The sequence below is a fragment of the Ctenopharyngodon idella genome, chromosome 9 (genome assembly GCF_019924925.1).
Source record: "Ctenopharyngodon idella isolate HZGC_01 chromosome 9, HZGC01, whole genome shotgun sequence".
NCBI classification, from domain to species: Eukaryota; Metazoa; Chordata; class Actinopteri; order Cypriniformes; family Xenocyprididae; genus Ctenopharyngodon; species Ctenopharyngodon idella.
Genome location: NC_067228.1, coordinates 16,487,754 through 16,505,812, shown reverse-complemented (window position 1 = coordinate 16,505,812; position 18,059 = coordinate 16,487,754). Strand labels below are relative to the sequence as shown.

General features: G+C 35.9%; 1 protein-coding gene across 1 annotated transcript; it reads left to right on the top strand.

The window, feature by feature from the left end:
- The first annotated feature begins 1,079 nt into the window (after positions 1 to 1,079).
- atp1a1b (ATPase Na+/K+ transporting subunit alpha 1b) lies at positions 1,080 to 17,627 on the top strand. The gene is made up of 22 exons (XM_051905569.1): positions 1,080 to 1,243; positions 4,299 to 4,412; positions 4,501 to 4,560; positions 4,640 to 4,843; positions 4,927 to 5,040; positions 5,201 to 5,335; positions 5,446 to 5,563; positions 6,334 to 6,602; positions 6,687 to 6,995; positions 9,612 to 9,746; positions 10,050 to 10,245; positions 10,324 to 10,499; positions 10,581 to 10,717; positions 10,805 to 10,955; positions 13,097 to 13,265; positions 13,337 to 13,491; positions 13,598 to 13,721; positions 14,419 to 14,564; positions 15,201 to 15,331; positions 15,439 to 15,540; positions 15,622 to 15,713; positions 15,844 to 17,627. The coding sequence occupies exons 1-22, from the start codon at positions 1,232 to 1,234 to the stop codon at positions 15,870 to 15,872; spliced, it is 3,078 nt and encodes a 1,025-aa protein (XP_051761529.1). The 5' UTR covers positions 1,080 to 1,231; the 3' UTR covers positions 15,873 to 17,627.
- The last annotated feature ends 432 nt before the right edge of the window (positions 17,628 to 18,059 follow it).

Below are 18,059 nucleotides of genomic sequence, written 5' to 3'. Positions count from 1 at the left end.
CGTTACTGACAATCGTCATTTTGGCTGCGTGAGATTCTCCAGCTTTGTTGTTGTTGAGAAACCCGAAGCGCGAGCTGTTAAAGCTCCACCCTCTTCTGGAAAGTGGCTGGGAGCAGCAGCTCATTTGCATTTAAAGGGACAAACACAAAAACACGCATTTTAGCTCACACCCAAATAGGGGCAATTTTGACAAGCTATAAAAAATTATAGCTAGCTTTGAAAACATGAGATTCCACTCTCCCTTCAGAGAGCTCTACAAAGCCACGCATCTTACAAAACACATGAACGCATACAGCAAGGAGCAAACAAAAGCATCACGAGAGACAGCATTAAAGTCTCAAGTATTAAAGGACATAACATTACAATAATAATGAATATAAACAACTTAAAGAGCACTGACCTGTACCACCTGACTTCTGCAGATTAATTTCAGCATTGACAGTGTTGCCATTGAAACGTATAAATTTGAGTCATGAACCGCTCCGCGTAACGTCACATATGGGTTTCCATCTCTTCTAAATTACGGTAGTTATGGCGTGAATGCAGCATACACTCATTGTTTTGGTTAAGAAGGAACTGTAAAAGGTGGCTGCTGTTTCGTTTGCAGTGCTCGGTGACTAACGTCTGTCTAACTCTGTATAGCATGAAACGCGCTGATGACGTGTGATGTCTGTGCAAGCAATGTGCGTGGAGGTATGGAAATACATATGCTGACAGGCAGGTAGGACATCGGACCGATTGGACGAACATTTTATGGTCCTATGCCTTCCACAGATTATACTGTATATAAATACATTCATACATCTTAGTGACTGCTATCAGGATGTGAAGAGACTTTCAAGCAGCATAACAAAAAAATGTTTCTGGAACAAATCACTAACCTGCTTTTAACATTGATGTAAAAGTTGATTTTATTCTGATTTATTTTATCTCAGACAAGCTATTTATAGTGAACTTTGTCATATTCATAATTATTTGAGTAATTATAAATGCTTAGGGGGATAAACGTTCTCTCAGTGGATTCAAGCCTTTGTACACTTCTCTCCTCTTGTGCACACACACAGGCTACACACAGTTTGCTTTCTTCCTATTGGTTGTTCAGTTTCTACACAGACTCGCATATGAGTTGAGCTGCAGCAGAGTTGCTGCTGATTTGATGCTCTGCTCCTGACATTTGAAAAGGGCTTTGAAAGTGAACATAAAGTAGCACAGTTGCCGTTCACAAGCAAAAATGGGAGTTGGGGTAAGTAAAATATGTTTTAATAATATTAATTTGTGTTTTATGTTAAGCATTTTTGATATTTAGATTCATGGATGTCAGGATGCGTTTATGAAAGTTATTTTAGAAAAATAAGGATAAGATCGCTGGTGACAAATACAAGCTCTGAACTAGACGTTACCACAGTTTGTGTTATCAAAATATATTTACTTTTTATATTGAATATTGTAGGCTTTGTAGACTGTTTCAAAAACTGAATAGAAGAAATATTTCATATTCTGTGTAGTCATTGTGTTGTGGAGTGATTTATTGTTTATTATTCTATGACGGCACTGTATATTTCAGTTTGAAGTGGGAGTGTCGTAGGCTGTAGTATGACCTGTGGAATGCTTACAGTACTTATTACTATTCATCACTATTTCCGGCCATATTAGCATACTCAGTGTGGAATCATGTTTTAAAACCGTGCTTCCACTGTTTTGCTAAAAACTTTCTACTTTATTGTAATTGTTCTTGCGTAATGTAATAGTTGCATGTTCTTACTTCCTAATACTAGTTCTACAGTCACAAGTTGTTGTTTCTAAGTGGAGTTTTCTCTCCTCCCTTAACAACATGGTGTGCCTTATCTAGGTCAGCACACCAGAATTAACACAAAACGTCCTAATCCTTTTTAATAAGAATAGAGGAAAGATGTCAACATGTAGCTGTTTTTGCCTCCTAATGTGCTGTACCCATTTTCAGTGTAGACTCATAGGTTCTTTCACTGTACAACCAAGCAGCTGTGTTTAACTGGGTGTTAAGTGGGATTATTTGCAACTGATGTGACTTTGTTTGAGATCATCAATGAAATCAAAACCACTGTGGAAAAACATTCTCAAATCCATTTTTCATTCTCACAAACAGCTGCTCCCGTCACACTCCCATGTGTCACCTTGAAGGTGGCATAACATGTTTGCCTGAGGCAACAATTGCAGTGAACTCTGCTTGACTGGACAGCTGAATAAAACATGAGCAGTCTTTGTGTGGGTTTATCTGTTGCATGTTTACGAATGTGTGACCCTCACAGATATTCTGAGATAAACTAATGATACTCCCACCTTTGCCTACTCAAGTTCTCTTTTGGAAATGAAATGTACTGAGGGAAAAAGCTTTGTTGATTCTGCTTATTTCTTTTCGCTGGATAGAGGCCAAGATGACATGGTTGCTTCCATGTCCCTAGTTAAGACTGGCTCTGTGCCACAGAACATTATTAGACTTGTTTGTTCCATGTAGCAGATCATGTCATGAGAAAGCTGATCCCTTTTGAAATACATCAAAGACCCTTGAGAACTCAGGAGGTTGGCAGTAATTTGAATATGTTTTAGTAATCAGATAGTTGGGCTTGCCCTCATCTTCACCAAATGAGATATGAGGTAATAAGTGACTATGGAAACATGGGAAAAACATGCCTTTAATGCGCAGTTTGCATTATACACTGCTTTCTTTTATTTATTAAAAAAGGTACAGCTGACAAAAAAATATCAGTCTGAAATTAATGATTAATCTTTGAATCGAACTGATCTGGTTCTCGATTGCAATTCACTGATTCAATTATCTAATTGCAGAGATTAACAGCCAGGATAATATTATCCATGAAAAACAGAGTAAATGTCAGTCTGTTTCTCACCTAAATATTATTGTAAGACTTTCATGGTGTTTTTGAATCCTTTTTAGAAGCTTGAAAGTAGTGCTGGGTGGTATACCGGTTCATATGGTATACCGGTTTCAATTTCGAGATCGATATGTATTTTTCAAAACCCGCCAAACCGGTGTGTAGCTGAAACAGCTGCTGTATCTATTCAGTTGCCATGAAGCGCAATGTAGAGCGTATAGAAAGCGGACTTATATTAAGTGCATACCCTTCTTACACTGATGGAAACAACTTTGTTACACAACAATAAATAACTCACAAAACTAACTCTCTTTAAGACTGAAAATACCATGTAGAGCCATAAGATTTCCGCGATGCAGAAAACATGGATGAAATCACAGAATCCAGTCACAAATGGAACCTACTGTATAAAGCGGAACGTCACAGAATTTGGCAATTTTTGGATAAATAAATCAAAAGTATCACTGCACACTGAATCAGATATCGATACGGACTAGTGTCTGTGAATATTAAAGCTAAAAAATGCTGCTGTTGAAATCTGATGTCTGTATGAATGAGCGCCGCATTTTCGTACACATACTGAAGCAATGATTTCAGTGTCTGCTGTCTCACTCACTATGCATGAACTTCTTCTGCAGAACTGCTCTTAGTATCACTTTAAGAACATTTCACCGTTTAATTTGATAAAACTATCGACATTTGTCTCATCATATACACAGGAAGTCAAAGGTCTTCACGACCCTGTCAAAATAAAAGTTCGGCAACCTTATAGTATATTGTACAATAGAGTGTAATTCGATTAATAGAGATAATAATAATAATAATAATAATAATAATAATAATTAAAACACACAAACTCAAAGGTCTTCATTGAAATGACAAATTGCACAGTAAAAATGTAGCCTACTTATTAATATTATTAATTTAATTACATTTTAAAATAAATTGTTAGCATTATGAACTGATTTGATTATATATTTTTTTAATAATTTTTTATTTGTCCTTACAATGTTTATATTATATATTCCCTGTACTCCTGACAGTAAAATATGCTAAAATAAAGGTCCAGTAAAAAAAAAAAAAAAAAAAAAAGTGACATACCGTGAAACCGCCAGAATCTTTAAAAAAACAGTGATACAGATTTTTGGTCAAACCGCCCAGCACTTCTTCAGAAAGCTTTGTAATTTCGTGAAAAAGAGCATCCAGCACATTCTTCAGAATATCTCCTTTTGTGTTCCACTGAAGAAAGAAAGTTATACGGGTCTGAAACAATGTAGGAGAGTAAATAATGACATAATTTTTTTTGTTTTTTTATTTATTCCTTGCGTGAATTATAACCTAACTTTTGCCACAAAATGACTTGGTAAACTATTGTCACAGCCACAAACTCCTAAAGTTATTATTTAATGTTTCAAACATCTATTTCAGGATGGACGGGACCAGTATGAGCTGGCGGCAACGTCAGATCAAGGAGGGAAGAAAAAGAACAAAGCCAAGAAGAAGGAGAAAGATATGGATGAGCTAAAAAGGGAAGTGGATTTGGTAAGTCTTTACTTACAGCTTTGTTTCAGTTTAATACACTCTCATAATTTTTCCAAGGCTGAATCTTTAGGTATAATATTTATTTCAGGATGATCACAAACTGACTTTGGAAGAACTCCACCGTAAATATGGTACAGACTTGAGCAGAGTAAGTCCTCCAAGTGTTATTCTCCTTTATAAAATTACTCTTAATAGACTTAACATATTCTTCTCTGTGACTTCATCAGGGTCTTACAAGCGCCCGTGCGGCAGAGATTCTGATCCGTGATGGACCTAATGCCCTCACTCCACCTCCAACTATCCCAGAATGGGTGAAGTTCTGTAAGCAGATGTTTGGAGGTTTCTCCATGCTATTGTGGACCGGTGCCGTTCTCTGCTTTCTTGCATATGGCATTCAGGCAGCAATGGAGGATGAGCCTGCCAATGACAATGTGAGAGGGAATGCTGAAAAATATGTGTGTTCCTTTCTTGGATGCATTATATCTAATCTTGACTATCCCTTTGTGCAATGCAGCTGTATTTGGGAGTTGTGTTATCAGCTGTGGTGATCATCACCGGATGTTTCTCATACTATCAAGATGCTAAGAGCTCAAAAATTATGGATTCTTTCAAGAATTTGGTTCCCCAGGTACATATTTCTTTCTAATTTCAGTCCTATTTTTTTTTTCCATTCATTTTACCATTTTTGTCTTTAAACCTAATGAACTAATCTATAATCTTAAATGCATGTGTTTTTGTCTGCTTATGTGTTTTTCTGCTCAGATTATAAACCTTTTTTCCTTTTCTAGCAAGCATTGGTTGTCCGTGATGGTGAGAAGAAGCAAATTAACGCTGAAAACGTGGTGGTTGGTGATCTGGTGGAAGTAAAAGGTGGTGACAGGATCCCTGCTGACCTGAGAATCATAGCCTCACATGGCTGCAAGGTTATTATGAGCCTCTATTTCTTACCTGATCAGTGTAGTGTGAACTTCACATTTCCTTTCTGTGGCAGTGGCATTATGTAAAAATAGTTTTTTAAATTGGATGTTTTAAGGTGGATAACTCCTCACTGACTGGAGAATCAGAGCCTCAGACACGGTCCCCCGATTTCTCAAATGATAATCCTCTAGAGACCAGGAATATTGCTTTCTTCTCCACCAATTGTGTAGAAGGTATTTTATATTCTCATTTCCTACAGATGTTCAGTAAAGTGTTTCACTTCTGTTCTCATAATTATTAAGATTTCATTGTAAATAAATTCATTCACCTTTTTTATTTTTATATTGACACTTTTACTTTTATTATTACTCATTATAAATAGTGAAATAGTGACTTTATGATCTTTATGATGACATTATTAACTTAACCAATTTGTTTAAAACACAGATTCATTCAGAAATGAAACAAATTACTGACTTCATGAGTGAGTCATTGAAACATTTTATTTTCTGATTGGATTAATTTAACAACTGTGATTCATTCAGGAACACCAGTGGTTAATTCTACTGTGGTTTTATTTGGAACTACTTTTTGTTACCAAAGCAAAAACAAAGTAACTGGCGATATTGTGTCTAAAATGTAATTTACTCAATATTAACTTCTTGTTTATTGAATTGTTGTATAAAAGCAGTATCATATTTAAATTGTGTCATATGTAAATATGATAATATTTTACATACACTACTGTTAAAAAGTTTGGAGTTGGTAAGATTTTTTGATGTTTTTTTAAACTTTTTTTCAGGATACTTTGATGAATGGAAAGCTCAAAATAACAGCATTTATTTGAAATAGAAATTTTTGTAACATTAAATGTCTTTACTGTCACTTTTAATCAATTTAATGTGTTTTTGCTGAATACAGTATTAACTTATCATTTTTTAAAATACATCCTCAACTTTGGTGTCTTCTGTTTTTTTCATGCAATACTTCACATTTGTTTTAGGTACTGCACGTGGTATCGTCATCAGCACCGGCGACCGTACTGTAATGGGCCGAATTGCAACACTTGCGTCTGGTCTAGAGGTTGGGCGCACCCCCATCTCCATTGAGATTGAACACTTCATCCACATCATCACAGGCGTGGCTGTCTTCCTGGGTGTCTCTTTCTTTATTCTGTCTCTTGTTCTTGGTTACTCCTGGTTGGAGGCTGTTATCTTTCTTATTGGCATCATTGTGGCCAATGTACCTGAAGGTCTTCTTGCTACAGTCACGGTAAGTTAGTTCAAACTTACTATTACTTACAAAGTTAGGCCCTTATATTTGCATGACACCTACTCTCTGTTTCTCATTCTTTAGGTCTGTCTCACCCTCACAGCTAAACGTATGGCTAAGAAAAACTGTTTGGTTAAGAACCTTGAGGCCGTTGAAACCCTGGGCTCAACCTCAACCATCTGTTCTGATAAAACTGGCACATTAACGCAGAATCGCATGACTGTAGCTCACATGTGGTTTGATAACCAGATCCATGAGGCTGACACCACAGAAAATCAGAGCGGGACCTCTTTTGACCGCAGCTCGGCCACCTGGACTGCATTGGCACGCATTGCTGGGCTCTGCAACAGGGCTGTGTTCCTGGCAGAACAGACCGATGTGCCAATTCTGAAGGTTCGTTTTTGATGTGATGCACAGCAGTTATACTATACTTACTATACTTATACTAACCTATTTCACAGTATATATGTTCATGTGTGGGTCAGTGCACAAGTTATACAGTAACTTTTGGTGGGTGTATGCTTTTTTAAAGAAGCATACAGTGCTCAGTGTAAATGAGTACACCCCCTTTGAAAAGTAACATTTTAAACAATATCTCAATGAACATAAAAACAATTTCCAAAATGTTGACAAGACAAATTTTTATATAACATCGGTTTAAGTTTTAACATGAAAGTAAGGTTAATAATATAACTTAGATTACACATTTTTCAGTTTTACTTAAATTAGGATGATGCAAAAATGAGTACACCCCACAACAAAAATTACTACATCTAGTACTTTGTATGGCCTCCATGATTTTTAATGACAGCACCAAGTCTTCTAGGCATGGAATGAACAAGTTGGTGACATTTTGCAACATCTACAGCTGTAATTTCCATTCTTCAAGAATGTCCTCTTTTAGAGACTGGATGGAGCGTGATGCTCAACTTGTCTCTTCAGAATTCCCCATAGGTGTTCAATTGGGTTCAGATCAGGAGCCACTGAATCACTTTCACCTTGTTCTTCTTCAGAAATCAAACAGTGGCCTTAGATGTGTGTTTAGGATCATTGTCATGTTGGAAAAGTGCACGACGACCAAGGGCACGGAGTGATGGTAGCATCTTCTCTTTCAGTATAGAGCAGAACATCTGTGAATTCATGATGCCATCAATGAAATGCAGCTCCCCGACACCAGCAGCACTCATGCAGCCCCACATAAGGACACTGCCACCACCATGTTTCACTGTAGGCTCCATGCATTTTTCTTTGTATTCCTCACCTTTGCGATGCCATACAGTTTTGAAGCCATCAGTTCCAAAAACATTTATCTTGGTCTCATCACTCCAGAGTATAGAGTCCCAGTAGTCTTCATCTTTGTCAGCATGGGCCCTGGCAAACTCTAGGCGGGCTTTTTTGTGCCTGGGCTTTAGGAGAGGCTTCTTTCTGGATGGCACCCGTGCATGCCATTCCTCTGCAGTGTACGCCGTATTGTGCACGGGAAATAGTCACCCCAGTTTGGCTTTCTACTTCTTTAGATAACTGCAGTGAACTTGCATGCCGATTTTCTTCAACCCTTCTCATCAGAAGACGCTCCTTTTGAGGTGTTAACTTCCACTGACGACCTGGACGTCTCTGTGAGATGGTTGCAGTTCCATCTTTTTTTAAATTTTTGTACCACTTTTGCTACTGTATTCTGACTGATAAGTAAAGCTTTGCTAATCTTCTTGTAGCCTTCACCTTTCTGGTGTAAAGAAATTATTTTCTTTCTCAGGTCTTGTGACATTTCTAATCCATGTGGTGCCATTGCTGACAGCATGAAATGGGAAGGGGTTTTAACACACTTTTACAGTCAACTGTCTGCTGGACACCTGTGCAATGAATAATTAGACTCACCTGTGGTTGAATTCTTGTTAAATTAGACATTTGGGGCCTCATTTATAAAGCGTGCATACACACAGATTTGATCTTAGAGTGTGCGTACGCTTAAATCTATAAGCCAACGCTCATATTTATAAAAACGGTCTTTGACGTGGAAAAGTGCTTAAAGCCACATCAGGGTCTGAGCAGACGTACGCACTTTTCATTGTCAGATTACTGCAGGTTTTTGGAAATCTAAGCTATTCTTGCAGCTTGCTAAGGATTTGGACGAGGACTGTTGATCTTTTATATGTAAATTACATTAATTAGGTGTCGTTTACAACGCGGGGAGCTGAAACCATTCAGCTGCGTGCAAGTTCATTTGCGATTTATAGATTTCACATCTGAAAGAGAGGCGTACGCTCATTTTCTGGGTGTATGTTCATTCTATGAATCACACATACGCAAATCTGAGAAATGATCGTAAGATCAAATTTAGGACGTTTTCTGCGCAACATTTTATAAATGAGGCCCTTGAAGTCTAAAATTTAGCTTTGCTCCAGAGACTTTCACTCTTTCCACAAAATATCACACTTATCACACTTTCCACAAAAATATTAAGCAGCCCAACTGTTTTTTAACATAATAAGAAATGTTTCTTAGAATGATTTCTGAAGGATCATGTGACACTGAAAACTGGAGTAATGACTGCTGAAAATTCAGCTTTGCCATCACAGGAATAAATCATATTTTAAAATATTTTAAAATAGAAAAGTTATTTGAAATGATAATAATATTTCACAATATTACTGATTTTACTGTATTTTTGATCAAATAAATGCAGCTATAGTAAACATACTGTAAGAGATTTCTTTTAAAAAGTTTAAATAATCCTACCAACCCAAAGTTTTGAACTATTGTATAAAACCATAGATAGACAGACAGACAGATAGATAGATAGATAGATAGATAGATAGATAGATAGATAGATAGATTGATTGATTGATTGATTGATTAATTGATAATATCAGTATTATAATTTGTCAGTGTACTGTCCAATAATGATCTAATGAAATTGAAAAGTAAAAACATGTATGTCACCTCTTCATTGTGAAAATTGTTTGTAAGATTTTAAACAAAATATCTTTTCATTTGTGTTTAAATGTTTAGAGAGATGTTGCTGGGGATGCATCTGAATCTGCTCTGCTGAAATGCATTGAGCTTTGCTGTGGATCAGTGAAAGAAATGAGAGAAAAGTACACCAAAGTAGCAGAAATCCCTTTCAACTCTACAAACAAATATCAGGTACTGGATGTAGGATCTTACATCTCTATATATTGCAAAAATGTATATGTATATATGTATATATATATATATATATATATGGATTCTTATTTGGAATGCAAATAAATAAAGTAAAATAAATAAAATAAAAATAAATGAATAAAATGTGGAATTTAATAAAATATAAAGCTGTTATTTCAAGATTGGTAGAAACATTCCTTTGTGGTTTTCCTAACATGTCCAGTTGACAGCCTGAATTTTCACATACTACTTATAAAATGCATCTCATTATTATCTGAAATGATCTGATGCATGCATTGATAGCTGTCAGTGCACAAGAACCCAAATGGTGGCACAGAGTCTAAACACCTGCTGGTCGTGAAAGGAGCCCCGGAGAGAATACTGGACCGCTGTGCTACTATATTGATCCAAGGGAAGGAGCAGCCTTTGGATGATGAAATGAAAGAATCCTTTCAGAATGCTTATCTGGAGCTTGGGGGCCTTGGAGAAAGAGTTTTGGGTACAAGAGAAAAAAATTCTTCTTCAAATAAAAGTTGTGAGTTCACTTAAACTGATCAATCACGTTCTTCTCCAACAGGCTTCTGTCATTTCAACCTCCCTGATGAACAGTTTCCAGAAGGTTTCCAGTTTGATACTGAGGATGTGAATTTCCCTACTGAGAATCTGTGCTTTGTGGGTCTCATGTCAATGATCGACCCTCCACGTGCTGCTGTACCTGATGCTGTAGGCAAATGCAGAAGTGCAGGAATCAAGGTAAAGCAGAGATGCAAATCCAGCATATGTGCTGAATTTATTATATAATTATAGTTTACATGTATATTTCTGAACTATTAGGTTATCATGGTAACTGGTGACCATCCAATCACTGCAAAAGCCATAGCAAAGGGTGTTGGGATTATTTCTGAGGGTAATGAGACTGTGGAAGACATTGCTGCTCGCTTGAATATACCAGTCAATGAGGTCAACCCCAGGTATCATAGTGTTTTAATTTTACCAAAAAACGTTACTGTAACTTGCCTTGACATGAATCTAATAACTCAGTGAATGTCTCTTTTCAGAGATGCAAAGGCCTGTGTGGTTCATGGTGGAGACTTGAAGGACCTCACAGCTGAACAACTAGATGATATTCTGAAGTACCACACAGAAATTGTGTTCGCCAGAACATCACCACAGCAGAAACTGATTATTGTTGAGGGGTGTCAGCGACAGGTAATGACTGAACTTCTGAATATTCCTAAACAATGGGTTGTGGACCTTTACACTTCAGTTAGACAGACAGCTTAGAACAGGGGTTTTCAAACCTTTTATTCCATGGACCCCAAAATTTGATCCCCACTTGTGAGAGACACCCTTTTTAAAATATAAGTATTATGTACATTTAAAATTTTGGAATCAGTAAGATAAGCACCACTGTTTCCAACATTACTAATAGTAATAAATGTTTCTGGAACAGTAAATTAGCATATTAAAGGGTTAGTTCACCCAAAAATTAAAATTCTCTCATTAATTACTTGCCCTCATGTCGTTCCACACCCGCAATACATTCGTTCATCTTCGAAACACAAATTAAGATATTTTTGATAAAATCCGATGGCTCAGTGAGGCCTGCATTGACAGCAAGGTAATTAACACTGCCCAAAAAAAGGTACATATTTAAAACAGTTAATGTGACTACAGTGGTTCAGCCTTAATGTTATAAAGTGACGAGAATACTTTTTGTGTGCCAATAAAACTAAATAATGACTTTATTCAACAATATCTAGTGATGGGTGATTTAAAAAAACTGCTTCATGAAGCTTCGAAGCTTTACGAATCTTTTGTTTGAAATCAGTGATTCGGAGCGTGTATCAAACTGCCAAAGTCGCGTGATTTCAGTAAACGAGGCTTCGTTACGTCATAAGTGTTTCAGAACATTTTGAAATTTCAATGGTTCACGTGATTTTGGCAGTTTGGTACACGGTACGAACCACTGATTCCAAACAACAGATTCGTAAAGCTTCGAAGCTTCATGAAGCATTGTTTTGAAATCGCCCATCACAGCATCTTTTTAAATTAATAAAATTTACTTTTGCAAATAATTATAATTTAATTGTTTAATTTAATACCTGCTATTAATATTTAATATATAAGCCTGAAGAGAATTCAACAATTTATTTATATAATCTTTTTTATACATAAAAAAATTAATAGCGAAATACTGTTAAGCATCTTTACAAAGGCTAAAGATTGGCTAAAAAAATTGGCTAAAAAGATAAAAATGGTAACGAGGAGAAACTATAATCACATTTTCATCACAGTTAATCACAATACATTTTTTATGACTTCTGACCAGTTTTTTGAAGCTGAATGAAAATAAATAAAACAGTATTAATATTAACTTTGAGGTTAAAGGGTTAGTTCACCCCAAAAATGAAAATTCTGTCATTAATTACTCACCCACATGTCGTTCCACACCCGTAAGTCCTTCGTTCATTTTCAGAACACAAATTAAGATATTTTTTGATGAAATCTGAGAGGTATATGACTCGTCCATAGACAGCAATATAATCAACACTTTCAAAGTCCAGAAAGGTAGTAAAGACATTGTTAAAACCGTCTACGTGATTGCAGTGGTTCAACCTTAATTCTATGAAGCGACGAGAATATTTTTTGTGCGCAAAAACAAAGCAAAAATAATGACTTTATTCAACAATATCTTCTCTTCTGTGTCATTCTCATACGTTGTTTACGTCCAGCGCTTCCATGTCAGAACGCTGACTCATTATTGGCCAGCTCCTGTGTCAGCATCACACGCATGCGTCATGCTGCTCACGTGATTAGCGTCGGCCAATACTGAGCCGGCATTCGGACGTAAACACTGAAGCCTTCACTGTGCTTACTGTGTCACCTGCATAAGGATAATGACAGGGAAGAGAAGAGATTGTTGAATAAAGGTATCATTTTTGTTTTGGCACACAAAAAGTATTCTCGTCGCTTCATAAAACTAAGGTTGAACCACTGCAGTCACGTCGACTGTTTTAATAATGTTTTTAGTTCCTTTCTGGACCTTGAAAGTGTTGATTATATTGCTGTTTATAGACGAGTCATATACCTCTCGGATTTCATGAAATATATCTTAATTTGTGGTCCGAAGATGAACGAAGGTCTTACGGGTGTGGAACGACATTGGAGGAACAACACAGTAGTTAATGACAGAATTTTCATTGTTAGGTGAACTAACCCTTTAAGCTTATTTAACATTTTTCTATTTTATCCTAATATACAAATACAAGTTTTCCACTTACCCCTTAGAAAATGGTAAGAAAATTGCAACTTTGAGTTAATGTTAATAAATCATTTCTCTTCCAAAGGGAGCCATTGTGGCTGTAACAGGGGACGGTGTGAATGATTCTCCTGCACTGAAGAAGGCTGATATTGGTGTTGCTATGGGCATTGCTGGCTCAGACGTGTCCAAACAGGCTGCTGACATGATCCTGCTAGATGACAACTTTGCCTCAATTGTCACAGGCGTAGAAGAAGGTATGGGAGACCTTTATTCATATCTTCTGATTGTTGTGGGCTCTTTTATTAGTGTTTTCTCTCCACTGTAGGGCGTCTGATCTTTGACAACTTGAAGAAGTCCATTGCTTACACCCTGACCAGTAACATCCCTGAGATCACACCCTTTCTGTTCTTCATTATCGCCAACATTCCCTTGCCTTTAGGAACTGTGACCATTCTGTGTATTGACCTGGGAACAGACATGGTCAGTGCAGAACACATTGGGTTATTTTCTTTTTCACACTTGTATTTGGTCTTTCTACCTCTACAAGAGTTGACAGTTAATCATTTTGTTTTGTTTTGTTTTCAAGGTCCCTGCTATTTCTCTAGCATATGAGGCTGCTGAGAGTGATATCATGAAGAGACAACCCAGAAACCCTAAAACAGACAAGTTGGTGAATGAAAGACTTATTAGCATTGCATATGGGCAGATAGGTAGGTGGCCATTTTGTGTCTTTGTTCTAGTAGCCTTAATTGTAGAGAATGGTGGTAAATATGCTAAGATTGTGTGTTTGATTCCTGGCAAATACATACATACTGATACATATCTTAAATGTAAAAACATCTGCCAGAATGCATACGCTACCGTTCAAAAGTTTTGAAAGTCTCTTATGCTCACCAAGGCTGCATTTTATTTGATCAAAAGTATAGTAAAAACTGTAATATTTTGAAATAGTAGTACAATTTCAAAAAACTGTTTTCTATTTTAATATATTTTAAAATGTAATTTATTCTTGTGATGGCAAAGCTGACTTTTCAGCTTATTTATGTAAAACAGAAATCTTTTGTAACATTAGAAATTTCTTTGTCATTTTTAATGCACATCAACTTAATGCATCATTGCTGAATGAAAGTATTAATTAATTAATTCATTCATTCATTCATTCAAAAAAATCTTACTGACCCCAAACTTTTGAAGTAAATGTAAATAAACTACTGTCAGGATCCAAAGAGATTGTCAGTTTTACTGGTATTCGATCAGGTACTAAATTAGCATGTTGAAAATCCCATTCCAAGTTTTTGCTGACTAACATGCTACCATGCTTTATAAAGGCTTCTCACAATAGAATATGTCAATATTGCTTCAAAATTAAAAAAATATTTTAATGCAAGATCTTGTCTGGTTCTGCAGGTATGATTCAGGCTCTGGCTGGATTTTTTGCATACTTTGTCATTCTTGCCGAAAATGGCTTTTTACCATCAAGACTACTAGGAATTCGTGTTGGCTGGGATGACAAACATATTAATGACCTGGAGGACAGTTACGGGCAACAGTGGGTAGGTATTATGAATTACGTCACAGTTGTGAACCATGATTTGCGACATGCTAATAAGGGGGAGGGGCATTCTCATTCCACAGTACCTATTGCTCTATTTTCCCAGAAGAGAAAGAAGTTTTTCTCTTTTTAAAATAAGTCTCTTATGCTTACAGAGGCTTCATTTATTTTATCAAAATACAGTAAAAACAGTAAAATTTTCAGCAGCCATTACTCCAGTCTTCAGTGTCACATGATCCTTCTTCAGAAATCATTCTAATATGCTGATTTGGTGCTCAAGAAACATTTCTTATTATCAATGTTGAAACAGTTTTTCATTATTCTTTGATGAATAAAAAGTTCAAAGGGACAGCATTTATTTGAAATAGAATTTATTTGTAACATTATAAATGTCTTTACTGTCACTTTTGATACATGTAATGCATCCTTGCTGAATAAAAGTATTAATTTCTTAAAAAAAAAAATACTGACTTTTAAGCTGAAGTGTGCATCTGCTAAAACTGAATCTTGTCAACATTTAGGAGTACACAAGCATATAGTTGTATATAGCCCCAAAACCCTAATTTTTATTTCATGAAGTCTTCTTAAGTAATACTTTTAGATTAGTATTTTACCAAAACAATTTTATGTTTTTCAGACTTATGAACAGAGAAAGATTGTGGAGTTCACTTGCCACACAGCATTCTTCGCGAGCATTGTGATTGTGCAGTGGGCCGATCTGATTATCTGCAAGACCAGGCGTAATTCTGTCTTCCAGCAGGGAATGAAGTGAGTCTGGGAGAACAAATGAGCTCTGAATGAGCATAAGCCATGTTCTTGAGGAGACTTTCATTCATTTATTGTCTATTGACTACATTTTTGGCCTACAACTACAGGAACAAAATCCTGATCTTTGGATTGTTTGAGGAAACAGCACTAGCGGCTTTCTTGTCTTACTGCCCTGGCATGGATGTGGCTCTCAGAATGTACCCACTCAAGTAGGCTAAAATTGATTTGTATAAAACATACAGTTACTTCTTGCCTGCTTCTTTGGTTTATGTTCTGTTCTCTATATACAGGCTCAATTGGTGGTTCTGTGCCTTGCCATACTCTCTTCTCATCTTTATTTACGATGAAATCAGAAAGCTCGTCCTTAGAAGGAACCCTGGAGGTAATCAAGAAACTGCACCCGTGTTCTAAGAAATTGCACTGTATTGTAGAATTTAAATGAATATGAATGTATATGTACTGTATGAATGCATCATTTTCTATAAAAAATAAAACATTTTTTTTCTTTGCAGGTTGGGTGGAAAGAGAGACGTACTACTAGACCATCATGTTAGCAATACTTTTGTGAGCTATCTTTGTGGCGTTACAGTAGTTTCTCTATTGTGAAATTAACCTGTACATTTTTAAATATTTTTATATAGAACAATTGTAGTACCGAGATCATGCTGACACTCCATGCCGTGCTTAGACTTGAAAAACTTGAAAAGTTTTTAATTGTGTAATTTGAATAAACTGTCGACTTCACTAAAGATGTGGTCTCATTCAATAACTTCCTGTCTTGTAAGTGACAGTAAGATTTCTGAATTTTTTTGTACCAGCTTTTGTACAAGCTTTTTTGTTCTAAATAAATATATTTAAGTGTATAATTAAGACACATCAATATCAACATAGTGCCTATGTTGCTTGTTATATAGTTTGTACTAAAATGTGTTTTTCTGCCTTCATTCAATCAACTTTCTCACTGAATGGTTCTTTCAAGATGGCTAAGAGCCTAGTAACCCAGAAGAATAGAATCATGTTGGCATGGATACACAGCAGTAGCCCTAAACTGTTTCATTTAGAATTTAAGGAACAGAATGTGCCTGTATTTTTCTCTTAGTTTTTCATTCATTTAGAACCCACTGGAATGTTAAACCACTCTTTGCTTTTTGTTATTCTGCAATGGTGTTACCGGGTTGATTTGGCTTAACACACACACGAACACACGCGCGCACACACACACACATCCACACACAAACTAAGCTAACCACTGCACAAAAATTCATCTTTCTGAACTACTTTTTTGACTGCATGATTCATTTTGAGCGCATGATTCATTTTGAGCATGAGCAACATGAAAGGGCAGTGACTTCTAGATCAATACTTTTCAGCCCACTATAGATAAATCGTGATTTATTAGTGCAAAGTCCATGCTTTTTGTTTTTACAGACAAATAAATTACTAAAATTTATCTCAGTCAAACTTTCTTTTTGTGAATGTGATTAACAGATTAACACTAACTAATTTTGAGTCTCTGACTGAATGTGACAAACTACACTCAAACTCAAGACAATATATTCAAACTACCACATAAAACTGTAGGCAATTAATTTTTTTTTATAATTATGAACCTTTTTTTTTTTTTTATCAGTATTTGAACATAATATAGCTTACATATTGTTCAGCAATATCTTGGAAGTCAAGGTGACCCAAGTCCTGCTGATCTTGATCCAGATCCTGACAGAGCCAGATGGGTCTACAGTCAATATTACTCTCATTAATGTCAATTCTGTGTTTAATTGCCTTTTTTAGCTTGCATTTATCTCCTTGTCAACCTTCTTGTTCCACACTTATTTAACCTATTGAGTTTACACATGCAGCTTGTCTAATCCTTTTTCAGTCAATGTGAGCCAGAAACCCCATTTTGTGAGCCATAATTTACTTGCATTTTGTCATTGTTTTCCTATTGAAAGAAATATTTTAGAATATGAATTGTCTGCATTTGGGTAAAAAAAAAAAAAAAAATATTACCTTGCCTAAGCGAAACATGCAACTGCATATGCATGTCAGCTGCATGCTTTTGTAGACCAATGCAATGTGATGTTCTTCTTTTTGAGCTAGAAAGTGTTTGACTCCAACCCATATAAGAAAGTAACTCTTCAAAGCACTAGAAGAGGCCTGCAGAGATATTAAGGAGTGGGAGGTGTGCATGCAAAATTCACAGTGTTCTTTCTTTACAAAGACTGAGAAACATTGTGTGATGTGGATGAAATTATGGAAAGTAGTGGTGTGAGGAATAAATTCAGTGGCAACAACAGCAACGGTATCATCATTGACAAACAAAAATTTCAAAATAGATTTGGGAAAATGATCTTCACTGTGAAACTTTATGATAAACATGTTTTTCAGTAATATAGTTGTATATAGTGGAACATGTAATAAAAAAACAAAAATAAAAAAAAAAACAATTCAAATGTTTTGGTGTCAGTATTTTCAAAAATTATTTAATAAATGCGATGACTGAAAAGAATGGATTGGATTTTATGTATTTATGTAAATATAAAATGCCCCAGGAGCATATAAACAGCTAGGTTTAATACCATCTGAAAACGTACAAACCCAACTTTTCACAGAAGTCCATCACTTTTGCATTTGTAAAAGTAGCCAAACATGATAAGGCCTAAACAAGAAACACATGTTTGGCCTGAAAGCTTGCAATTCTGTTGCTCATATCCACAATATTTACAGC

Coding starts and splice junctions, on each gene's coding strand:
- atp1a1b (XM_051905569.1), top strand. Junction 10,246..10,323: donor CCTTGGAGAAAGAGTTTTGG/GTACAAGAGAAA, acceptor CTTCTCCAACAG/GCTTCTGTCATTTCAACCTC. Junction 15,541..15,621: donor CTCAGAATGTACCCACTCAA/GTAGGCTAAAAT, acceptor CTCTATATACAG/GCTCAATTGGTGGTTCTGTG.